Source organism: Cydia splendana, chromosome 16 (genome assembly GCF_910591565.1).
Source record: "Cydia splendana chromosome 16, ilCydSple1.2, whole genome shotgun sequence".
Classification (NCBI taxonomy): Eukaryota; Metazoa; Arthropoda; class Insecta; order Lepidoptera; family Tortricidae; genus Cydia; species Cydia splendana.
In genome coordinates, this window is record NC_085975.1 from 5,195,061 (window position 1) to 5,221,670 (window position 26,610).

The 26,610-nt window shown below is 40.6% G+C and overlaps 1 protein-coding gene across 1 annotated transcript; it reads right to left on the minus strand.

Moving 5' to 3' along the window:
- On the minus strand, positions 1–25,704 carry LOC134798122 (transitional endoplasmic reticulum ATPase TER94). The gene is made up of 16 exons (XM_063770463.1): positions 25,561–25,704; positions 25,173–25,278; positions 19,756–20,009; positions 18,924–19,116; positions 16,428–16,638; positions 15,320–15,532; positions 14,521–14,714; positions 13,624–13,788; positions 11,777–11,984; positions 7,396–7,523; positions 6,429–6,594; positions 5,679–5,848; positions 4,892–5,023; positions 4,071–4,225; positions 2,978–3,110; positions 1–474 (listed from the first exon to the last, which is right to left on the minus strand). The coding sequence occupies exons 1-15, from the start codon at positions 25,575–25,577 to the stop codon at positions 3,011–3,013; spliced, it is 2,412 nt and encodes an 803-aa protein (XP_063626533.1). The 5' UTR covers positions 25,578–25,704; the 3' UTR covers positions 1–474; positions 2,978–3,010.
- Positions 25,705–26,610: the final 906 nt, after the last annotated feature.

Sequence of the window (26,610 nt, forward strand, 5' to 3'; positions counted from 1 at the left end):
TTGGTCTATAAAAATCTTTTATTAAAAAATCACTGCGATATTGTGTAATAGTCGCCTACGCACAGGATCTGCCATACAGTTAACAATTATACTATATCATTATGATCTTAACGGCTCCGCGAGCCTATATTATTCAAATTACAACTAAACACAAGCGAATCCGAACACAAAGAAATGCTATCAATCGATCGACAAAATAAATACACTTATACCCGGTCGGGAATACATATTGGAATTTAATATAGACATTATAGACATTTCCGCAACCCGGGATCCGCTACACCTGTCCGGATGTGGTTCACCGATAATCTTAAGTATAAGTCAGTCCTAGAACTGGAGCGAGGGCGGAGCCGGCCTCTGGTCTCTGTGTGTGTGTGTGCGTGCCGGCTGCTGTAGATACATGTAGGACGCGCCCCGCGCGTGTGTGTTGAGAGGCCCCGGGCACCGTAGTCGTAGTCCGAAATAGGTCGGAACCTGTCAAAATATAAATATTTCGTAAAGCCGACCACTGACTAACAGGCCTGTCAGTTAGAACAAATTTGACAGTTCCGAACAACTGACCGGCCGGTATCGTCCGGCGGCCTGTTAGTCAGTAGTCGGCTTAAGTAGATCTTAAAAGCTATGTACAGCAAAACTATTTGCACCGCTGCATACACATTAAATTTGTATGCAGGGGTGCTAAGCTAATAACTTTGCTGACTGTACCAGCGCCCACACTGTACAGCTATGTACAACAAATAAAATGTAGGTCATATACTGAACGATTTACTGTTACTAAACTAAACAAGCTGTTTATAATGTCGATGTTTTTAATTCACCTTTCAAAGTAGAGTCTGTGCGGAAAGAGAAGAGTCGTGGCAGAAACTGGAACTAACATTTTAAATTTTATATGGCAATCAAACCTATGACACATGTCTTGTAAAAAGTAAACAAACTACTGTCATTGTATATTTTTATTAACAAAAACCGCAAGTTTTACTTATAAAATATAACACGATAAAACCGTACATAAAACCACCAAGAAAATTATATTTACCATTGTTCGGTTTTGTCATGGTATAATAATATACTCCGCCTGGTACTCCATTCCCGTCTTTTCTAGGTCACCTAACTGACACGGGCCTACGTCATCATGCGACAGCGCTATATGATAATATGCGATAGCGCTATATATAGCGGCCATGTTGTTGTGACGTAGGCCCGTGTCACTCTGGGAATGGAAGACCATGTTTTATTAGACTATGGGTTTTGTCAGCGGGAAGAAAACGGCTAAAAGCCGACTATCGACTTACAAAAAGTCGCGGAACGTGTTTCCGCTATTCACGGGTATTGATGTTGTATTTAATATTAAATATTTACCTATTTAATAAGCCCTCTAAGTAACTTGTCTCCAGTACATAATCGGTAAGTATATTCATTCAAAATATATTAATTTTCATAAATATGCAGGTCATTCATGATCTTTAAAATAACTGACAAATAGTCTTGATACTTGCCATTTTATACATATTTATATGTAAATTTGTTTTCAGGATTGTGTAATCCTACCTACCTACCTACCATAAAAGACCGCTAAGTAGGTGATATGCAATAATTCGTAATCTACGTGCCGGATTCAAGCACATCCAGTTCAGATGAAGATAGTTCTATGAGTGTCCCTGGTTGTTCTGAAGCTATCTCAAACATAAGTGACATTGAATATTTTAATTCAGACTTCGATTACAAAAAATAACACTTTTTCTTATAAAATATTTCTTTATTTGTAAGTACGTTTACTAGGTTCTGAATAAAACATTCTCTAATAAAATATTTCTTTATTTGTAAGTTCGTTTACTAGGTTCTGTTAGTTACGAAATTATATTTCATTTAGTGACTTTTCGGCGAAGTAAAATATCGTGAGATAAGAGAACCGGACATATCCCAATAAGGCCTACCTACTTATGCACTATTTTTATTCATATTCATATTCATATTTATTATTAATAATGTACACATACATTACAAGTCAAGTTTACAATGGGTGAAATATATCCCAGATAGTAAAATTACAGTTCTATTGCCCAATTTCTACCCGATCTACCCGGTTTTGTATTAAAATAACTGTTGGACTGCACAGATTAGGCAGTACATAAATGAGACTCTATCTTGTTTGGTACTAAAATTACAGTTGTATTGGGCAGATTCTTAACTAGTTTTAGTATCTGAGACATAAAAACAAGAGTGTGTTTTAAAAAGAAAACGAATGCCTGCGCTAAATCAGAGGACTGAGTTGACGAGCCGACACCACCACCAGGGTCCGTTTAGTAAGCCGTGGTAAAAAACCGGAACAAAAGGGATTCAAGTATCATGACCTTTAGTGTCGTACTATAATCACGTGACCAGTGTTGTCAGCATAGCAAAAACCATAAAATAGCACTGGCGCGCCCTCAAATCCCACGACTCTTCTCTTTCCGCACAGACTCTATAGTAGTTTCAGAGTCTGTCAGACATAACGAAATCACGCGGGTAATTTTTCACTATTAGTATTTATTTTGATAATAGTCTCGAATTATTCTTGAACGTTTTTGTATACATTTGCGTTTAGCTTGTGTTTTTGGAGTACTTTTGAAAGTTAAAATCTAGATCGTAATTATATTTAAAAGTATCATTTGCTGAGTGTCAATTGGAAACTTACGTGAATACAAGTGCTGTATAAGGATAGACATCGGTTTTCCATCACAGAAGGGTCCTTATGCTTCAAGTCCAATAGGGACCATATTATATGAAATTCTGTCAGAAATTTTAATAGAATGGTCCTTATTGCACACGAAGTATAATGATCCTTTTGTGATGGAAAGTCACATATTAAAACGTTTTTTAGGGTCAGAAGTTTATTATGGCATCTAAGCACCCTAGAGCACGGCCCCACTAGCGATTTGCGAACTCGGTGCGCGCTCGCCTCGCTTCCAACTCGCTTACAAATAGTACCGCAACTTACCTCGTGCAGTGACCCAGGGCGTGCGCCGGCAGCTTAGCTGTAGAGGTCGTCGTCCTGCGCCTCCTCCTGGAACGTGGGCTGGTCGCCGCCCGACGTGCCCGTGCCGCCGCCCGCGCCCGCGCTGCTCGGGAACCTGCACCGAGACACACCACACACAACATTAACCACCCAGACCGTACACGAGCACCAGACTGGCCTTACGGGCAATAACAATGGGGCATGAATCGGGCCAGTACAGCGGTGTGACACCGCTACAACGCGATTGGTTGATGAGTTCGCATCACGCGCGCGATTGGTCGCAATTAGTTGCGTTAGACTGCACAATGGGGTTGGCCGGTGGAAGTTTTTAGCAGATGGCGCCATCATAGCTTGCCCCGTCAATCCCTAGAATTGTGTCAAATTTTTGTTTTTTTAATACCCTGGATGCCAGCTCTTTAAGCCAAATCTCATAGAAAAAGGGGCAAGCTATGATGGCGCCATCTAGGCAAACCTTTGACAGTTGCCAACCCCATTGGCTCGAATTCGTGAGTGACACCGCTGAACTAGTTCCTTTTTTAGTGCCCATAAGGTCAGTCCTGAGATACCTATACGTCAATGAAAAAAACAGTATCTAAACTTACGAGACGCCAAACTAGTAAATTAGTTTGATAATTATGAATGATCCACGTTCGTGACCACTTTAGTAAGCGGGAAATCAAACTTCTGAAGATTAAATAATGTCTAATATAATGTAATAATGGTAATTCAAATTCAATAAAATATGTACCTTTTTCTTATTTCACTAATCATTGACAGATTTATATTTTGTACTGTTATATGTTAATAGATATAACAGTTTCAAAATTAGTAAATTAAAACACACATATTTCAATTTCCATACAGAAATACTAGGTATTTTTTCACGTTTTTGAATTAAAAACCTTTTTTATTTTACATATTATTATCAGCAGCAAAAATAGCTAAGCAGACCAGATTTTTTATTGTCGTAACACAAAAGTCATATTGAAATCATTTTGAACAGGCCTGCTTAGATATTTCTGATGCTAAATGTACTTATTCAAGTACGTGGGGTCTTAAGGATCAGTATGCTCACCGGAAGTTGGTGCCGAAGCCTCGGGACTGCTGCAGCGTCTGCGCGAACAGCTCGTACTTGCGGATGTCGTTGTCGGACACGGAGCGCCGCGCGAACTTCATCGCCTCCTCGAAGTGCGCCCGGGAGATCTCCGGCACCGGGTCCTCCTCGTCCATCTACAATATTACAGATACGCTCATTAACTCCTTGAGTGCCACGCCAATAACAATCAAAATTACATTCAAACTTTAAAACTTCAAGGTCGTTTTTCAGCTGGCAAATGTAAACACCTGAATATCCATAAACGAGAAAAGCTCACAAATAGCGGTGCAACCATTTTGGTTTCAACTTCCATGAGCTCGAATTCCGAGGTTCTAATTAATACTGCTGTAATATAAAAATATATCAAACTACGCTAAAACCCCGTCTAGAAAATATTTGCCGTTCCTTGAATTCTATGTAGGTGGGATCAACTATTTCTTGTTATAATCCCGTTATTATATTCCTCCAGCGAGGAAAAAAAAGTAATGCCATTTGTTAGAAATAATGTTGTAACACACCCCATGAACATTATCATCATAATAGTCGGGATGGCCAATTATGGAACTACCACGAAAATACATGTTTGTTGGACGTAAATTATATTTAAAATCGTGGTTATAAAGAGGCCCTATATAAGAGAAACAAGAACCAGTGGATCCATTACTATCACCATTGAAATACACCATGGTGATTTCAAGCTACTCCAGACTGCAGAACTTACTTGCTAATCAGAAGGCTAGAAATACTAGTCGAATTTGGTACTTCCAGTCTTCTTTTTAGTTATCTCATGTTATACTCACGTCCATGCCGGCCTGTTGTTGCTGCCGGGCGCGTTCGCGTGTGATCTCGGTCTCGATGGCTTGCCGGATGGCCAGTTTGCACGCACGCTGGCAGATCTCCGTCAAGTCAGCACCGCTGAAGCCTTGCGTCACCTGTAACATACAAAGAGACATATCAACGACTAGTAGATTTATAAACGGCCAAGCCGTAGTAGTTCGCAGAGGGAGGAAAAGCAAAAGATTCCAAAATATAGTGCGACACAAAATATTAGAAATTAAATAAAATGGAACTAAAAAAATTCCATACTAAATTGTTGCCATGTTTAAGCATTTTACGGCAAAAATGTGACAGTTACGTAGGAAGTGGCGTCCTCATTTATTTTTTACTATTTTTATGTCGCACTATATAAGCCTAGAGAAGGATTTATGCGTAAAATCTTCAGCGTAGTCAAGGATTCGAGTAGCTACTCGAGCGTAGCAATGGACTTTTGGCGTGGTATCTTGAGCGTAGTTAAAGATTGAAGTGCCTACAGCTACTGACAAATGCACTTGGTTTTTTTCAACTATAACAGGCTGAAAATCAGTGAAAAAAGTTGGAAAGAATGGGGAGTTAGCGAAGTTTCGCTCCCACTATGCAAAGCAAAAAAGAGTTATTCAAAATCAAATCAAGAGTGAACAGGCACCTGCTGGGTAGGCCGTTCGCTCCATCGTAGGCCACGTCTACGCCTCGGCTAGTCTGTGGCCATGAGTAAGCCCATTCATAAAAAAACACAAAATATGTAGATCACTGGGAGCAAGTTATACATACCTTGGCGATGTAGAGCAGGTCGACGTCCCTGGCGATGGGCGACTTGCGCAGGTTGGCGCGCAGGATGGCCTCGCGCGACTTCTCGTCGGGCAGCGGGATGTAGATGAGCTGGTCGAGGCGGCCGGGCCGCAGGATGGCCGGGTCGATGATGTCGGGACGATTTGTCGCGCCTGAAACAGACCAAAAGTGTAACTAATTTATCTTATAAATGATAATAGAAGGGAAGCTTTTCATTCTACCACATCAGGACCATGAGCAACACTACCGCGGTCCGTAATGGCTACACACAAATGAGTATTTTCTATTGCTAAAACACTATGGACGGTATTTTCGAAGACTCTAAAAGGACATGGATCTGCAGTTGTACAAAAAAATCTTGCAGCTTTTCGCATCATCATCAACAATTTCGCAATCTGATTGCTTGTTTATGTCGTCACGTTAAGCACAAGGAAAAGAGTATTAGGTTCGTGAGAGAATATTTCGGTCTTGTTCAGGTTGCGAAAACCGGATGAGCCCGCGCCGAAGGGCCGACTGAGGTCTAATCAATGGGCCCATTGTTCTCCCATGGACCTAAGGGTGGTATTCGTCCTGTCCAATTTCTTGGTCTAATGTGTATTTTGTCTCACATTTTGCTTAGTGAGCGTGTGAGACGCAATGAAAATTGAGATTCGACCAAGATATTGGACAGACGGAATACCACCCTAAGTCAAGTTGTTATAAATGATGATTATAATGATGACTACAACTGACCGATGATGAAGACGTTCTTCTTGGCGCCCATGCCGTCCATCTCGGTGAGGATCTGGTTGATGACGCGGTCGGCGGCGCCGCCGGCGTCCGACACGGAGCCGCCGCGCGACTTCGCGATCGAGTCCAGCTCGTCGAAGAACAGCACGCACGGCGACGCAGATCGGGCCTGGAATACACACACGATCACTCAAACCAAAGAGAATAGAGTGTATAGAGGCGGATTGTCAAAGTAAATTATGTAGCCACTGTAAATTTACTGCCATCTTTCGACAGAAAATTAAAATTGTTAGAACGCCATTTGACTTTGATCCTTATTCTTTCACTGATATGTGTTAACTTTTTAAATATGTATTAATATTAACGCCGTCTACTCGAGTGTAAGATTTAATTCTGTAGCTCTCTGTAATTCTGAGCTCACTCTGCAGACTTTGCAATCACAAGTGAGTCGCTTAACTTCAAACTCTGGTAAATCCATCTGTCCGGTTATGCGGTTATGGTATTAAGAATAGATAGGGTAGGTATTTATATAAGAGTAGATATTTGCGATGGTTTTGAGAGGGTCGAATGGATTCACCCGAGTTTAAAGTTAAGCGATACGAGTGAGGTGTCATTATACTCATTATAATCATTAAAGTTTATGTAGGCACCTCCACTCCACTTTTTTTTGTCAAACTACTACCCTTTTAATTCAACCGAACCGTTTCAAGCGGTTCGGTCCATGATGTCTAATTCCCTAAATGTCTGTTTCCACAAATGTCTATTTCCCTGATTGTCTATTTCCACGTGTGTCTATTTTTCTGATCGTCTAGTTCCACAAGTGTCTATTTCCCCGAATGTCTAGTTCTAATGCCAAATGACCACTTTTTATATCAGCACATTTGATATAGGTAGGTTAGGTTCGTTAGGTTTCTTCAAATGGCCGAAGGCCAAACAGCACAGAATAGGAGCCTCGAGTAAGCATACATACCTTGTCAAAGATATCTCGCACGTTGGCTTCAGATTCACCGAACCACATAGTGAGCAGCTCCGGGCCTTTCACTGAGATGAAGTTGGCCTGGCATTCGTTAGCGATCGCCTTGGCTAACAAAGTTTTACCTGTAAAATACAAGATATGTTAGAACATAATTATCAAAAATCAAACTTCAATAGAGTTGGAACGTCGAATTTTATCGACTTTTTCAGCTATCGATAAGTTCAATCACCTTTTACATTTCTGACTTTAACATTAATCTGTTTGATTAGCTAGTTGACCATTTGACCTCTTTGATTAGATTAAAAGTAAATTGCATGGCAGTTAACTGTTATTTCTGCCACTAGTCTTTTTTCAACTAATTCACGTTTGTAAAAAATGGTTAACCCAAATAGAAAAACAATTAACAAATGGATAAACAAGTAGGTATCCTTGTCTTACTTACAACGAAAACAACTCAACAATACACTGCTCTAAATGTAAGTTTATTCGATAGTTGATAAAATTCAACGTTCCAGCTCTATTGACGTTTGATTTTTGCCATGAGCAATTCCGCCCTGTGATAATTATACAATCTGTAAAATTTTTATGTCACCTTAGGCCCACTTGCACCATTCCACTAACCCAGGGTTACCCGGTTAAGCCTGGAGTTGCCATGGTTACCAGTACAATAACTGGTTAACTGCTTAACCCCGGCTTAGTGGGATCGTGCAAGTGGGCCATAGCCAACCAAACTTAATTGCATTGACAAATTAAATTCGAGTTTGAAGGAATTTTAGGTAGTACATTGTTGTTGATAGATTGAAAGAATGGCATTATCTGGCGATGTACCTAGTTACCAGGGTGAGACTTGTCAAGGTCTATCAAAAGTGCAGTTAAAAAATACCTGCTTCTACCCATGGTCTAATAAAACATGGTCTTCCATTCCCAGAGTGACACGCGATTACGTCACAATAACATTGCCACTTTATTTCAACATAACATGTTACATGGGTACATTATACCTATGGTTAATAAGTTAAAATATTTCTTTATAATTTTATAATTTTCATTTATATGTATTTTAGCTTAAATTTTACAATAACACGTCATTTTTAATTACTCGTTAGCAATATCTTCCGATTCACTTCACACTTCACAGTCATCCTTGTCGAACGCGTGTTAATTGTTATTTCCTTCTCGCTCAGTGTCAGCAGTCGCAGAGTTTTCCAAACTTTTCACGTCGTAAGCTTGGTAATTAATGTTTTGTTACGAAAATGGTTGGCTGTTCTATTCGGAACTGTAAGAGTAGGAGTAAAAAGGGCAGTATAATCAGATTTTATATGTTTCCGAATAATGAATCCGTAGCCAATGAATGGCTTCGCTATTGTGGACTGAAAACAATATGTAAAAATGGTATGTATACGTAATTATCGACAATAATTACTATTAATGATAAAATTTTATTTTATGTTCTATGTTTGCTTGTTAACGCAAGCAGCCCCCCTAAGAAATTAAAACGAAAATTGCTTAAAGTGTCGAACACCGTTTATTGATTAACTGTGAATTAGTTTTTCAAACGTTTGTCTTGTATAGATAAATAAAGTTTAATTTAATACATTAGATTTGTTTTATTTTACTATGTTTCTACATGAATAACTTAAAATTAATGCCGTTTAAATAATTTTCACCGTTGGTTAAAATTCTCCCACATTTCAAAGTTTGAGAACCTGTAAACAGCATGATGACGTAGGCGCGTGTCAGTTAGGTCATACGCGAATCTCGGAATGGAGTACCAGGCGGAGTATATTATTATACCATGCTTCTACCGAGGCATACATAGTGCTTTCCTCAAACATTTGACAAAATACAATACCTAGGGAATCCCTACTAATTTTAACCACCGTTTATACTCTACAGTGTACGTAGTGACTTTAAGGTGATACTGAACAACTTTTATTACGGGACCAATGCCGAAATCGCGAAAAAAATTTCGCTGTTTCATACTGAAGTGATGCCACTGATTTCTATGGGATAACCAAATTTTTATTCGTGATTTCGGCATTGGTCCCATAATAAAAGTTGTTCAGCATGACCTCTTAAGGGGCTCCCCCACGCCAATGACCTTCGATCTGAATCCCTTAGTTTTCTAATGTTTTTTGTAGCTTATCATATTAACAACAACTGGCCATAACTTTTGTGTATATTAGATTAAAATTAAAACCTTGGACACGATTTTCGAGACTTCAAAGACGAACCCAAATATGTAGATTTCGTACATGTAAGATCCTTCACTGCAAACTAGATACGAAAAAAGTGTTTTTTTAGACAATGTTTAAAAAAATCATAAAAACATCTATTAATTTTTTTCATAATCCCGTGGACAAAACCGGAGATAAAAGATTGAAGAACCGATAACCGTTTGTCTTATAATTCTACTAGACCGGGAGATAGCGACACATTTTACTGGGTCATTTGTACCAGTATGGCGGTTCGTCAGGGGTCTAAGCATGTAATGAAGGAAAGAAAATGCTATGACCATAGCGCTGGTACCGGCGGCCCAATCGCGTGGGCGTTAGTCGAACGTGTCGGATAAAATACGAGTGTCGAACGATTTGTACCACAAAAATCCTCGTATTATTCGATAGTCCATAAAAAAGAAGTAGGCGGTAGCGTAATGCCATACTTCTCCGGTGTGACTTACAGCCCGCCATACTGAGGCGAACACGTTAATTAAAAAAAAACAATTCAACCATTTGTACCAAGCTAATTTTTGCACAGGTGATCATCGTCGAGCAGCCATTCATGGACATCACCATGCCATACTTTTCGGATGGTTCCAAATGTCCGCCATACCGCCGCAAGGGAGTTAATTTTTTTTTTATTGCTAAACGATTTGTACCATCTTGAATTTTTTTTTCAACACTTTCTGTGTGATCATTAATGGAAATCTCATAATGCCATACCTGTAGGAGGTGGCAAATGTGTACAATTTTTTTTTTTTTTCAAGTATGGTGCCCCTTTTTTCCCCTATTAGAAGTATGGCAAATATAATAATGGTCACATTGCATCATATAATTTCCAAAAATCCAAATGCCATACTGGTACAAATCGTCAAAAAATTGTTTTTTGTTTTAAGTCTTGGCTTAAGTCTCACAGTCGTCCGCCCCGTAGTTATAATCTGAAATATATTTTTTTAGGTACAATTGTATCCAAACAAACAGAATATGATGATGCCATGCTGTAAAAAATTATTTTACGTATACATAGTCGTATTTTTGAAACGTGTCGATTAAATAAGTTTTTCAAGTATGGCAGCACTTTATCCCCCTACTATAAGTATGGCAATTATAATAACGGTCACATTTTATCAAATACTCTCCAAAAATTTAAATGCAATACTGGTACAAATCGTTTAGCAAAAAAAAAAATTAACTTCCTTGCGGCGGTATGGCGGGCATTTGGAACCATCCGAAAAGTATGGCATGGTGATGTCCATGAATGGCTGCTCGACGATGATCACCTGTGCAAAAATTAGCTTGGTACAAATGGTTGAATTGTTTTTTTTTAATTAACGTGTTCGCCTCAGTATGGCGGGCTGTAAGTCACACCGGAGAAGTATGGCATTACGCTACCGCCTACTTCTTTTTTATGGACTATCGAATAATACGAGGATTTTTGTGGTACAAATCGTTCGACACTCGTATTTTATCCGACACGTTCGACTAACGCCCACGCGATTGGGCCGCCGGTACCAGCGCTATGGTCATAGCATTTTCTTTCCTTCATTACATGCTTAGACCCCTGACGAACCGCCATACTGGTACAAATGACCCAGTAAAATGTGTCACTATCTCCCGGTCTATACCTGTAGTGCAAAAAAAGAAGATACGATTCAAAACTTGTCAAAAATCGATGAAAACCTCTGGTAGCCCCTTAACTAGTCATTACCAGGCGGGCTCACTCCGCGATTTCGTCGCTTTGCAACAGGTAGCTACAAGTACATCCGTCCCACACCAATTTTGGTGGCTAGCCATAAGCCGCGCGTGGCGCTGTCGCCACCTAGCGGCCATATCTGTCCTGATCGTAACAGACGCGTTTTGTTAGAGAGTGAGTCTTCTGTACCTAGTACTATTATTTATTCTGTGTCACTACGCAAAGTTCAGGTGGTTAAAATTTCACCCTGTATTATAAATGCGAATGTATGTCTGTTACCTCGCGCATAAGGGCTGATTTAGACGGCGCGCGAACTCGCATGCGATTTTAGTTATACATTGCGGACTGTTGGTTAAGTCCAATTCAACCGACTAATCAAAACTCGCAATGGTATGAAACTCGCATGTGAGTTCTCGCATCGTCTAACAGGCTTAAACGTGAGATATGATGATGATGAACTTACCGCATCCAGGCGGGCCGTAGAACAGCACACCACGACTTGGCTGCATGCCGAACTTGAGGAACTTGTCCGGGTGCTCCACAGGGTACTGCACCAGCTCCTGCAGCTCGCGCTTGACGGACTGCAGGCCGCCGATGTCGGTCCACGACACGTTCGGGACCTCGACCACGGTCTCGCGCAGCGCCGACGGGGATGACTTGGTCATCGCGTACTGAGGATAACAGAACATGAAAGGACGTTCATTAAATGAGTGGCAGACGGGCTACTTAGCACTTAGAGCATTTAGTAACTGGAGACGCCTTTTCTGTACAAAACAGTCTGCCGATTTTTGCGGGTACATAAAATGTATGGCTATTTGTACATGATGTGTACATAACGTATAAATAGCCATGTCAGATAAACGTCAGTCCATACAAAAGTTTGCACAATTGTGCAAGATTTTCGGCAGAGAGGTAAGCTCTTAAAGGAGACTCCGGTTATTAAATGCTCTAAGACCTAGCCAGACAGACGGGTTACCGTGTACATCGAAAATGTTGTAAGTGAATAGAAGAGCTTTTCTTGGTAGTCGCCCAAGCCAGTGACAATCGCTTGCGCTTCGTCATCGAATCGCTTTGTCTCTCTATTATCACTCTTCCATATTAGTGTGACAGTGACAGTTGCGTTTCGTTCGCTACGGAGCGATAGCGATTGGCATGTCGTCTACGGGGCCTGGCGGCCTAGCCAAGGTGACAATCTCTTGCGCTTCGCCATCGAATCGCTTTGTGTCTCTCTATCACTCTTCCATATTAGTGTGACAGTGACAGTTGCGTTTCGTTCGCTACGGAGCGATAGCGAGATGATAACCATTAAGGCTGATTTAGACGGCGCGCGAACGCGCATGCGATTTTAGTTACATTGCGGACTGTTGGTTACGTCCAATTCAACCGCCCGATCAAAACCTGCAATGTAATGAAACTCGCATGCAAGTTTTCGCATCGTCTAAATGAGAATGATTCTATATTCTTTACTTTTTAATTTTTCTCGTCGATGGGGTCCATCTTCTCAAGGATCTGCTACAGCGCGGCCTCGGAGCACAGACACCTGGTCCCGTGACTAGTACACTCACCCGGAAGTTGTCCATGCTGACGGCGAGCGAGTTGAGCACCTCCGCGTCGATCTGGTCGTCCTCGAGGTCGATGAGGTCCATCTTCTCACGGATCTGCTACAGCGCGGCCTCGGAGCACAGACACCTGGTCCCGTGACTAGTACACTCACCCGGAAGTTGTCCATCCTGACGGCGAGCGAGTTGAGCACCTCCGTATCAATCTGGTCATCCTCGAGGTCGATGAGGTCCATCTTCTCACGGATCTGCTGCATCGCGGCCTCGGAGCACAGACACCTGGTCCCGTGACTAGTACACTCACCCGGAAGTTGTCCATGCTGACGGCGAGCGAGTTGAGCACCTCCGCGTCGATCTGGTCGTCCTCGAGGTCGATGAGGTCCATCTTCTCACGGATCTGCTGCAGCGCGGCCTCGGAGCACAGACACCTGGTCCCGTGACTAGTACACTCACCCGGAAGTTGTCCATGCTGACGGCGAGCGAGTTGAGCACCTCCGCGTCGATCTGGTCATCCTCGAGGTCGATGAGGTCCATCTTCTCACGGATCTGCTGCATCGCGGCCTCGGAGCACAGACACCTGGTCCCGTGACTAGTACACTCACCCGGAAGTTGTCCATGCTGACGGCGAGCGAGTTGAGCACCTCCGCGTCGATCTGGTCGTCCTCGAGGTCGATGAGGTCCATCTTCTCACGGATCTGCTGCAGCGCGGCCTCGGAGCACAGACACCTGGTCCCGTGACTAGTACACTCACCCGGAAGTTGTCCATGCTGACGGCGAGCGAGTTGAGCACCTCCGCGTCGATCTGGTCGTCCTCGAGGTCGATGAGGTCCATCTTCTCACGGATCTGCTGCAGCGCGGCCTCGGAGCACAGAGACGCCAGGTCAGCGCCGACGTGGCCGTGCGACTCGGCTGCGATCTGTCACAAAATATTGGCATTCATCATTCTGCATTTATAGGACGAAGACGTAAACTGACGGGAAATTAAGGGCGCCAATGACCTTCGATCTGAATCCCTTGGTTTTCTTATGTTTTTTGTAGCTTATCATATTACTGATTTAAACTTTCACGATTATTAAACATTATCAAACTGCACAACGGGACTTAATCGCGTATTTAAGTTTTAAGATTTACCTCCGACGTTTCGAGGACGGCGTTGTCCCCGTGGTAAATCTTAAAACTTAAATACGCGATTAAGTCCCGTTGTGCAGCTTATCATATTAACAGCAACGGCTTTAAGCAATATAGTATCCCATATTTACTTCAAAGTTCATTGTCTTCGAGATATTTGGCATCAATTTTAGACCAAAATAACTGGTTTTCTGGCCATGACTTATGTGTTAATTAGTTTAAAATATCTGACCAGTTTTTAGAAACGTCAAAGACTAACCTAATTATATTAGTGTTTTTTAGACAATGTTTTTAAAAAAATCATAAAAAAATAAGTAATCAATTATTTTAAAATCCGGTAGACAAGAATGGAGATAAAAAATTGAAGAACCGATAGCCATTTACTTATAATTTTATCTGTAGTGCAAATGTAGAGGTACTACTCAAAACTTGACAAAAATCGATGAAAACCGCGGCGCTCCCCGCTTGTAAGTTTTTCATGTAAATAGGCAAGCTAGAAATTTACTCTGTCTAGTCTTACCTGTTCTAGATCGACATCATCTCCCAGCTTCATGTTCTTGGTGTGAATGCGCAGGATCTCGAGCCGGCCGGTGGCGTCGGGGATGCCGATGTCGATCTCGCGGTCAAAGCGCCCGAAGCGACGCAGCGCCGCGTCGATCGAGTTCGGACGGTTGGTGGCGGCCATTACGATCACGTGGGACGACTTCTTCATACCTGGGTATAAACAGAACATCTTAGATAAGATAAACAAGCATAATATTGAACCATGATTAATGGTTTTTTGAACTTTTTACTTAAAGTGCCGTAGGTTCAAAGACCGGAATTTTTGGAAAATCGTACCGCTTTTTTAAATAACAATGCGATTGCCAAAAATTTAATTAGCATTCTTGAGGATTTTCTCTAGGGACTTCAGTGATTCCAATCCTGATTTTTTGACTTTCGCTCGATAGAAGATCACATTCATAGGTCTTCAAACGCACTTTAAAAAATTGTAACATTTTATGCACATAAGCTAAAAATATGAAAATTGCGTCTAAAAATGCGCAATTTTGTTTTTGAGGGAACTCAACAATAACTTTTTTTCTTTTTTAAAACTTACAACAAATTCGTCAGGGTGCGCTGCGCTCCGTCGGTTTGCGCAGACCTTTAGAGGTTGGTTGTAAACCACTTACCGTCCATAAGTGTGAGCAGCTGTCTCACGATCATGCGCTCCACCTCCCCGTGGGTCTTCTCTCTCTTGGGCGCGATGGCGTCCAGCTCGTCAACGAAGATGACCGGCAAGTTGTTATCTAAGCTTAGTAAAATCTACAGGCACTTACCGTCCATAAGTGTGAGCAGCTGACTCACGATCCTGCGCTCCACCTCTCCGTGGGTCTTCTCTCTCTTGGGCGCGATGGCGTCCAGCTCGTCAATGAAGATGATGGCTGGCGAGTTCTTGTCGGCCTCTTCGAAGGCCTTGCGCAGGTTGGATTCAGACTCGCCGGCAAGCTTAGACATGATCTCGGGACCGTTGATCAGGAAGAAGAACGCACCTGTAGAGAAAAATTAGGTTTTAGAAATTATTTAATACTGTCACTAGACATTTACCCTAAGAAATAAGAACATAGGACAATTGCAGCGAAAACCAGTGTCACTTATAAAAGAATTTTATTTTACACAAAGTCATGTCATCATCATCATCACATGGTCCTCGTCTTTGGCCCTTTCGTCTAGACTAAGGGATAGGGGTCGGTAGAACAGCGGGTCGCGAGCTACATGCGGTTCTTTAGAAGTACAATTGCTGCTCTTCAAGCCACCAATAGCCTACCAAAGATGCTGTGATAAAAAAAACGCCAATCGCAACTTAAAAAATTTATAGAAATATCACATGACTTTTCGTAGCATCTGGCATACCAATTTTTTTTTTCTTTTTGCTTGGCGTTATTCCATGTGTGATTTTTATCTTGGCAAGGCACTAAAAAAATAAAATTAGCAGTTCTTTGGAATGCGTAAAACTGGTGATTTAAAAGTTTGCCGAACCCTGGACTAGACAAGGGAAATATCGTTTTCTTAGACCGAAAATATGCCAACCAGTAAGTGACCATGATATCAAGTAACTCACCGGTCTCGTTGGCCACAGCGCGGGCGATGAGCGTCTTGCCGGTACCGGGCGGGCCGTACATGAGGATGCCGCGCGGGGGCTTGACGTCAATGGCCTTGAACAGCGAGTGACGCAGGGGCAACTACACCACGATCTGAGATAACTTGTTACAGTAGACTCACCAGTCTCGTTGGCCACAGCGCGAGCGATAAGCGTCTTGCCAGTACCAGGCGGGCCATACATGAGGATGCCGCGCGGGGGCTTGACGCCAATGGCCTTGAACAGCGAGATACGCAGGGACAACACCATGATCTACCTACCTAGCTAGCTTGTTACAGTAGACTCACCAGTCTCGTTGGCCACAGCGCGGGCGATGAGTGTCTTGCCGGTACCGGGCGGGCCGTACATGAGGATGCCGCGCGGGGGCTTGACGCCGATGGCCTTGAACAGCGAGGGGTGGCGCAGGGGCAGCTCCACCATCTCCTTGATCTGGGCCAGCTGCTTGCGGCAGCCGCCGATGTCGTCGTAGCCGACAGCGTTGAGGGCTTCCTCTTCCTCCTGTGAATTGAGTCATTCATAAATATATGTCGATGTACCTACTTATAAATTATAAAACTATAGATAGCCCTTGATATATATATACATATATATATATATATATATATTTTTTTTATTCATTTATCATAAAGTACACAACAATTTTATAACAAATTATATTTCTCGCCAAACTGCGATTGCAGTTTGTTGGCGAGATCGCGCTCATTTCTACCTGTACAATACTGCATCGAAATTGTATACAAATGTAGTGTTGCATAATTTTTTTCCATCGTATTTTCTCGGAAATGTTCGTATTTGTCATGCTACTTCAGTCAACCCAAATCCAGTACTTTTTTTTAGAGACACGTTCGTACGTTTCCGTGAAAATACGATGGAAAATAATTATGCAATACATCTGTAGTCCAGCAAGCCAGCCAATTCGTCAGTAAAGAAAGGTATGAAATTCAAAATTTTAATGGGTTTATCTTCCGCGCCACGCGCTTCCGGGTTATTATTCAAATTAAGCGCATTTAATACGCAAAATTGATTTTCCAGAATACATTATTACTTTTACCTTCAGCGCTATCATTTTAAACGTAACGTAATTAAACGAAATGAAACGTTGCTGTTTCTACCATACCAGATAAGCGTACTATATTAATTCTCAGAAATAAACATTGTAGCCTCAATAAACATTTATTCAATTCTCTGAAGCCTACATTTACAATTCTGAGTGACTGGCATTTGGTGGACCAAGATTTTATTTTATTTAAAGCAATTCATGAGATTCATCTTCTTAAAATATACCCATGTAACTTCCACATAGTAACCATGTTCAAATCTTTGATAAAACGAATATAAAATTGTATAACAGAAGTATTTTGCCTTGTGGCATAATTCATAAATGTTCGTCAAACTAACGTGCCATTGATGATTATTTGTCCCTTTCCATAATTTTACATGTGTTTGTTATAAAGAAACAATATTTAATAGAAGTGTTTTTGAATAACATGGGTTACAGTACTGTAGCATCTGTTCATAATTGATGACTGTCTCTTAAACCAAAATTAATTAAATAGTAAATGTTATAGTATAAACGAAACTTAATGGTCCATCAGATGCAAATACAATTATCGATCGCAGAAATATAGGTCGGGATATTTAAGGCTCTATTACCTGTATCACAAATAGAATACCTGCAGAACAGTTCTAAATGTATTTGCAGCTTAGTTTAGTTCGCATAGTATCAGGTTCTTGCGAATAATAAAATCGCCGTGACCGCAATAAAAGCTGCGGTAGATTGTCATGTAAACGCTAGTTGATTGTTACCGAGTAACAGTTAGTTATTTTTATATGCAGCGGCAATTACTACACCGCGTTTCTAACTATCTAGAACAATAGTTTGACTGTTAAAAGATTACTTATCCGTTCTTATCGTACTTTATGCACTCAAAATAAGAAAATGAATTCGTAAATATTTTAGGGTTAATGATATGAAACAGATAATTATCAAATTACCTGCAAAATTCATCAGTGACTTGACCAAATTGAAGAGTTTGCACTAAGATGTATCACAGTACCGTAATTTTAGCTAAATTTGTTCTTTCAACTCATACTACCAACGCGAAAACCGCGGTGTTTACATAACATGTTCTATACCTGACCTTTGGACAGCTTCCGCAGTCGAATTGTTAAAATAACAAGCGAAGAAAAAACTAAAAATGGGAGGGAGGGATGCATGATTCAACCCTGAACCGCTGTCAAACTTCGGTTTTGTGGGAAGTTTCCTTTCGGTACGGTAGTACTATTATTTATTCTGTGCTATGGGTAGTCAGAACTATACCTCTCACGCCGAATGATGGTCCCTATGACAGTCAAGTCTCTTTTGGTTGGGCTTAATTTAAAAAATAATTGAAGATAAACGTTTATTACCGTAATTTCATTACTTAAATGTACTGATGCGCCTAAGGAAACTTTCCAAAATTGCGAAATGTTTCGGAAATGTTACGTAAGAAAAATTCGGAAAATTTCTTACATTGATGTATGAGAATTGAAACTTTCCAATTTTAAATTTAAATTCCCATATTTCCTAGTGAAAGTTTCATGAAATTTTCGAGAATTTATAGAATTTTATGGAAACTTTCCGCAACTAGCACATCTGTACTTAAATGTAACATTTCTAAATAAATTAATATGCTAAACTTCCAGAAATGTTCACAAACATTTTACGTGACAGTGACTCCATATAAAAATGAACGTGTCATCGCAGTTGTCTATGGGTGTATGGACTAGATAGATGATCTTACCTCGCGTTTGATAGGCTCGCCCTCGCAATGTATGACGGTGTCTGAAGCCACGATGCAATATGGCGCCGGGTCCGTCTCCACGACCTTAAACTCGACGGCGCGCATGCCGCCGCGCACCATGAACGTGTCGTCGCGGTGGATGGGCCGGTACGCCTCCATGAAGTAGGGCTTCAGGTACACTTCGAAGAGATTTCTGGAGGAGAAACGTTTTGATAAGTATATGGAAGAAGGAATGAAACCCATATCTAAAATATATCAACATACTGTTCAGTACCAATACGAAATAAATGAATCACTCCTCGTCATACTATTATTTTGAGAAATTAAAAAATTGGGGCACAACCTTGTGACTAAACCAATCTCAAACAGTACGAGTATACCACAAACTTGATAGAGTTAGACCAAGACAAGTCTGCAACGATTTTGGTAACACACGTAGTGCAAGCGTCAAACGTCTATGAAATAACAATTAGGTACACTGCGTGTGGTATTAAAATCGTTGCAAACTTATCTTGGTCTAACTCTATTTATTCCGTACATAAATGGATTATATATCAAACACCAAAACTTAATAAAGCTTCATGTTGGCCTACTTGACAGAAGGGCAAAGCGGTTCTGAATCCGAACTGTTATGGTTTCAATTTGGCTCCCTGACACTGCGGGTTTGCGTAATGCATCGCAACCATAATGTCATTTTGTAGTGTTTAGTTTTAAAATATATGTTTATAATATGTATGCTAGTTTTAAGGTATTTATGTATGGCCCACTAGTTGCCTGAAATAAAGATTTTCATTCATTCATTCAATTAATTTAGTTTATAAGTATCACTTACCCAGTTAATCCCTCGACAGAGTCATCAATGGGCAGTATGTGCACCCGCTTGCCATACTTGACAGACGGGCATGGCGCAATAGACACCACATCGGACAGCCTCACACGCAGGTTGTTCCGAACCACGCGGTTCATGCGGATCTTCTCATCGGGACAGTTCTCGTCCGACAGCACGATGCAGACGGTCTCCTTGCGCCGCTTGCCTTTGAGGAGCACGGTGTCACCTCGGAACAGTTGGAGCTGCTCCATTTTAGCCTGCCAAGCAATTATATTATTAATTATTGTAAACCCTTAAAGCGCTCGGAAACGAGGCTTCCGACCAGTGTGACCTTGCTAGTTTCGGACCATGTAGTACTGCGCCCCGACCAAGGTCAAGGTGAGATTGGACCGTCGGGATCTTAGTTGGTCACCGTGAACGGCCTTTACAAGTTCCATTTTAGCATGTTTTACCTTCCGAACAGCAAAGCAATATTTTATCATTTGACGTATTGTTACACGTCAAATGTTGACTTACGAGCAAAGTTTATCTATCTAGGTTGTACAATAGTAGAAAGGTGATATCAGGGTCAATCAACTTTTTGTAGTTGTCCTCTACAAGTCTGTATCTTTAGGTATTTCAATAAAAGTAAACAAACAATTTGTACATTTTTGGGTAGTTATAACATTTATTGGTTAACCAACCAAATACAAAACCGCCTGGATCAGTCACTGAACGACCTGGCCCCAATTTCACCACGGTGACGGTGTGACAATTATAAAATCACTGTTGCTGACGTCACAGGCATCCATGGGCTACGGTTACCGCTTACCATCGGGCGGGTCGTATTCCTGTTTGCCACTATCATTGTATTATTTTAAAAAAACTTTATTACATCGGAAAAAAACAGATATTTCTATTGCGAAGTTTCTGACAATTGTCAAGATTTAGAAGAATTGTCAGGTAATTCTTGACAGGTAATGAGTTATATGTCGGAATTTCGTGACAATTGTAGTGTTTCTTGTGACAATTGTCATAAACTTAGCAAGAGAAATATCTGTTTTTTTCCGATATAATAAAGTTTTTTTTAATAAAACAATGATGGTGGCAAACAGGAATACGGCCCGCCCGATGGTAAGCGGTAACCGTAGCCCATGGATGCCTGTGACGTCAGCAACAGTGATGTTTTACAATTGTCGCACCTGTCACCGTGGTGAAATTGGAGCCTGACTTTAACCTGCATTTTTTGATCATGTAATGTTTTTGTAACGGTGCGTGTAACGAAACGTTACACTATCAACCTTCATACTATTTCTAGCACCATACAAATTCTAAATTCCCTTTTCAAATTCAAATTCTATTCCAAATTCCATTCAATGATTTTTATTTTCAGTTCGATCACACACTCCGATCGATAAACATCATTTTAATCTAACAGACTGTACTTCCCAAGTTCCTAAACACGACCGTTAAAGTGTGATTTTTTATTAGTGAAACGTAAACATAATACATAAGTGCGTGCAGTACAGTATAGTGCTCGTTTTGTGGCCCTGCACACCTTCCAGATATATATCTATATCATCACCAAGGCACATATTGTGCCTTTTTGTTTAATTAATAAACACCCTACGTCGTCCCTGGTACCTGACTTTGATTTACCTTCATCCCTGTGAGGCCCTCCATCTGCCCCCTCACAGTTTTCATCTATCCTCAACTGGCTTAAGGAGCCATTTGAGGGTAGATTTTGTTTACTTTTATTTAAATACGTAAAAGAAAGTTGATTTATTGACCCAAAAAAAAAACATACAGAAATACGTAAAGATACAGAATATGTAGTAGGAGACAAAAATGAGATTTTTTAAAGTTTTGTTATGAATACTACTTCATTCCCATAAGTGGTGCGGAAGTATTGCAGTGTTTTTAGGGTTCCGTACCCAAAGGGTAAAACGGGACCCTATTCCTAAGACTTCGCTGTCCGTCCGTCCGTCCGTCCGTCCGTCCGTCCGTCTGTCACCAGGCTGTATCTCACGAACCGTGATAGCTAGACAGTTGAAATTTTCACAGATGATGTATTTCTGTTGCCGCTATAACAACAAATACTAAAAACAGAATAAAATAAAGATTTAAATGGGGCTCCCATACAACAAACGTGATTTTTGACCAAAGTTAAGCAACGTCGGGAGTGGTCAGTACTTGGATGGGTGACCGTTTTTTTTTTTTGCTATACTTTAGTTTTTTTTTTGCATTATGGTACGGAACCCTTCGTGCGCGAGTCCGACTCGCACTTGCCCGGTTTTTTATGGTTTTACTGTCCAATGGTATTCGTATAAATTTGTAATGGCTAACAATGAAAGACTTTTTATGTCAAATACTAGACTATTGATTTGGCCGACTAGCCGACAAGCCGACTAATCGGCGCTCGAATGGCCGATTAGTCGGCCGACTAGTCGGCTAGTCGGCCAGATCATTAGTTTCGTATAAGTTCAGGTGGAAAACAATAGTTTTGCTCCTTTGGTTGCGTTATTCATCATAATTTAGTTTGGCTAAAGGGTGTTCTCTACCACAAGAATCCTCGTTCAATTTCTGGCTTTAGTTCTTTTATTTTGCGATCCTGAGCAGACCGTCAGTACAGGTTGTAGGAGGTATTTCCAAGGCTCTATTTCCCGTACGTAGTTGCCAGTTAAGAACCTATCCCCTGTGGTCAGCGTCTTTACGAGCAACGTGCCCTGACTAAGTCTCTAAATTTTGCAATAACATTAATAGTTCCTCATGGCTCCACCATTAAAAAAACAAAAACTAAATAATAATAAAAAAAAACTATCGAATTTGCACTTGAAATTACACGAGAATCAATTGAGATCGACCTGAAGAGGAAAAACCAGCCCACCAACATACGATAACGATCAAACGGTCAATTATATGAACAAAAGTTTTCGCATGCACCCTGAATAGGTATTTTAGTAAAATAAACATAAAACATATGGTAAATATTGACTGTTGATTTCTTTATTTTCTGTTTTTCTTTCACTAATAAAGTGCCGACTAATCGGCCATTTTTGCCGTCTAGTCGCCGACTACAAATGTGGCCGGATAATCGGCTTTCCCGACTAGTCGGCGACTAGTCGGTACATCCCTATCAAATACCTATATGCTATGCAATAATGCTGAGTCTTGATAACAATAATATAATGTGTATAAACAATTACACACAGCTTCGTGTTTTAAAACTACATTGTATAATACAAATGTATATTGCAAAGGCTAGTAACATGGATATCTTTCTTCCTTCTTTTTAGCCCTTTTCAATCTTTGAGATGTAGGCCTCCTTCAATTTTTGCCATTCTGATCTATTTTGTGCCCTTTGTACCCATTTTGATCCAGCTGTTCTTTTGATGTCGTCATACCAACGCATCTTTGGTTTTCCTACTGGGCGTGACTCTCCCCAAGGTCTCCACTCTACCAGCCTCTTACACCACGAGCCGTCTTTCCGGGCGACATGTCCAGCCCACTCCCACTTCAGTTTCGCCATTCGTCTGGTTACATCGGTGACTTTTCTATGTTCCCGAAGCCACTTGTTTGTTTTCCTGTCCCTAAGTGAAATTCCTACCAATCTTCTTTCCATCGCTCTTTGGGTTACTTGTAATCTGTGCAAGATTTCTTTTGTAAAGACCCAAGTTTCCGCTCCGTACGTAAGAACTGGTAGGACACACTGGTCAAATATGCGAGCCTTTTGTAGTGCTGTGAGGTACATTTCAAAGGCGAATTTTAAGTTGGAGTACGCTGCCCATGCTAGTCTCTGCCGTCGTGCTATCTCATTGTCCTGGTTTTTCTTACCCATGACAATCTCCTGTCCCAGATACACATACTTACTGACTTTTTCAACTACAACGACGATAAAAAGAAGAAGTGTTACCATCGACCACATCCACAATGCTAAGTGATAATTGTGTCGCTTAACTTCAAACTCGGGTAAATTCATTCAACCCTCTCAGCATTCTACCCTATTACCTTTGTAGGGTTCCACAGACAGACGGACAGTGAAGTCTTAGTAATAAGGTCCCGTTTTTACCCTTTGGGTACCAAACCCTAACAATGGAGTATTGGCTGTGACAGACCAACAGACAGAGAGAGCTGTAAAAACCATTTATAACTACTTATTAAACTCAAGAAGAAACAATGAACTTGTAGTACAGTCAGCACTATAAGTAGCAAGCAGACCAGAATGATTGGCACAATCATACTCTCTTAAGATGCTCACTGTGGCACTGGGCCAAAAGACCCGAGTAAAGTATGGTAGTTACAAGTTAAACTAATTGCTGTAGTGATTATGTTAATATTGAAGATAAGTTTAAATAATTCAGTACAACTTACACTTTGCTACTTTTTTAGCTGACTGTATTGTCCAAATTTGATAGATATGCTATTGTTTTTAAACAGGGCACAAAAAAGATCAGTTTTTTTTTCTTTCCTAAATAGGATCATTGCGTCATTTCACTGTCCAGTGCCTTTTACCGTCCACTTGGCGTAGTTGCTACAAAGAATTGCGTATCAATTGAATATACAGGTATATTTCCAAATTATACGCATTTCTTGAATATATAGGCATATATTCAAATTATATGCAATTCTGTAGCAACTATGCTATGTGAACGGAAACAGGCACTGGAAGGTAAACTGGCACGATGACCCTATAATAACTTTGGTCCTGTTTTAGGACCAAATTAGTTCAGTTGTCAGCGAAAGCACCCAAGTGGAAGAAGTGCTTGTAAGAAATGACCCATAGCTGTATTTATATTAGTGACTTTTTTTGTGAAATTCCAGTCCGCGTCATATAGTAGGCAGCATATGAAGTATTTAAATTAAATAGTTTGCTTTGGTATGCCATACAAATAATATGGTGTACCAAACTATTTGAATATTTTGGATGCTACATAGTAGGTAGCATGACGCTGACTGTACAGCCCAAAGCTTAAAGGCTTAAAGTCAAATAATTAAAAAATTGAACAAAAAAGTTTGTGACATTTTTAATTTGTAGCAACACTTACAAGGTATGACATGAAAGGTTTGGCTTAAAGATCTCGTAACCAGGCCATAAAATCAAAAAAAAAACATGACAGGTAAAAATTTGATGATAGATTAGTAAAAATTGAAGATGTGAATGTTTTCATCAAATGGTTAGTTCTCTAATATTGAAGAAGACAGAGAAAAGAGATCAGGATGATCATTTTATTTGCTCATGGTAACAATTATTAAATGCTACTTTGAATTGACAAGTTGATCATAATGAAAGTTTGTATACTGGCCTAACTTAAACCACCAATATTATTCAGGCATCTTATTGGAAACAAGTTAATATAGGGTTAGGATTCTTGATTCGTCCCTAGATTTAAGGACAAGGAGAATGATGCACCAAAAACAAAATGGAGACAAAGGAAACTTACCTGTGAGAGGGAGACGACAGAGTTATCATCGCTGGTGGATTCTTCGACGATCAGGCGGTTTGGCCTGTCCTTGCGCCGCAGGATCGCGGTCGACAGATCATCCGGGCTGCACATAAGAATGCCAAGTCAACCCACCGAAAATATAACCCCCACTCGGCACAAACATCACACGAAATTATGATATTTTTCCCATCAAAACACAAATTTACTACTAGAATTACTATAACACAATGATGAAATTGCAGAATTTGATGCTATGATTTGGATTTTCATTCAAGTAGACATGATGACAAGCCAATTTTCCGAACATCGGTTACTAGTAGAATCCCGTTGAATTACACAAAAACTACAACGCTATCATGAAATTTAATCATTAATATACACTTACCTCCTATTGTCTGCCATAATTATCACAAATTAAAATTACAAATAGAAAATTTACGAATTATTGGAGACGCCGAAAGATTGAGCTGTGTAATCTCCCCTACTCACTAAACGTACGTGACGTTGCCGTATTTCATTTGTTCGTCGATCATAACGGAATTGCCAGTAAAAAAATATGTTGTCTATGAAATCAGGTGCGGCTTCCTAAGACCGTTTATTATATCAAGACCGTGTACCAAGTGTGTGCCGTGTACTTATGCGATAAAACGGGCCGAGTGATAGAGGACTTAAACTAAATTTGTCCCTTTCTTTCACATGAAAGATTACAATTATAAAGGCCTGTCCAGACGGGGACAATTTTTCACCAATCTAATTAAATTGTCCGATCAAATCAGGCCGTGCGGACTCAAACTCGACAGCCGATTGTGACCGATATTACCGATAAAATGGGGTACGGACGCAAGAATACCAATTTGTGACGCTAGTATTCGCGTTTGGAGGCATTTTTTTTTTAATTAGAGCGCTCAAATATCACCATAAATTTAAAATTGGTGAAAGTGGCTAAATTAAAAAAAAAAAACGTTTGAGACCGCACGGCCTGATTTTATCGGACAATTTAATCAGGTTGGTGAATAAAAAAAAATTAAATAAAAGAGAATAAATATAAACAAAAAAAATTGTATTGCCGCGAGTTTCACGACCGCTTCACAGACTAATTCAAGCCCAAACAACTTGGTTTCGGTGTCAGAGGCGGTTGTGAGGCCGCAGTGCACGCCACACGAACATTCCTGGAAAACTCAAATTTCGAAATTATGGTAAAAGTTGATGTTAAAAACGCATTTAATTCTATCGACCGAAGCACGAAATTCAAAAGGAAATTCCGGAAATTTTTGAATACCTAAAACAATGCTACGGTAATCCGTCTAAATTAATGTTTGGTGAAAAAGAAATTGCCTCATGTATCGGGTGCCAGCAGGGAGATCCGCTCGGGCCCGTCATCTTTAGCCTCGCAATTCACCCAATCAACACTCAGCTAAAATCAAAATGTATAGTA

What these genes read in the sequence shown, in the direction of transcription:
- LOC134798122 (XM_063770463.1), bottom strand. An exon ending in CTACGGCCCGCCTGGATGCG is followed by an intron (nt 7,524 to 11,776) that starts GTAAGTTCATCA and finishes TGTATTTTACAG; the next exon opens with GTAAAACTTTGTTAGCCAAG. An exon ending in ACCTGCTCTACATCGCCAAG is followed by an intron (nt 5,024 to 5,678) that starts GTATGTATAACT and finishes TGTATGTTACAG; the next exon opens with GTGACGCAAGGCTTCAGCGG.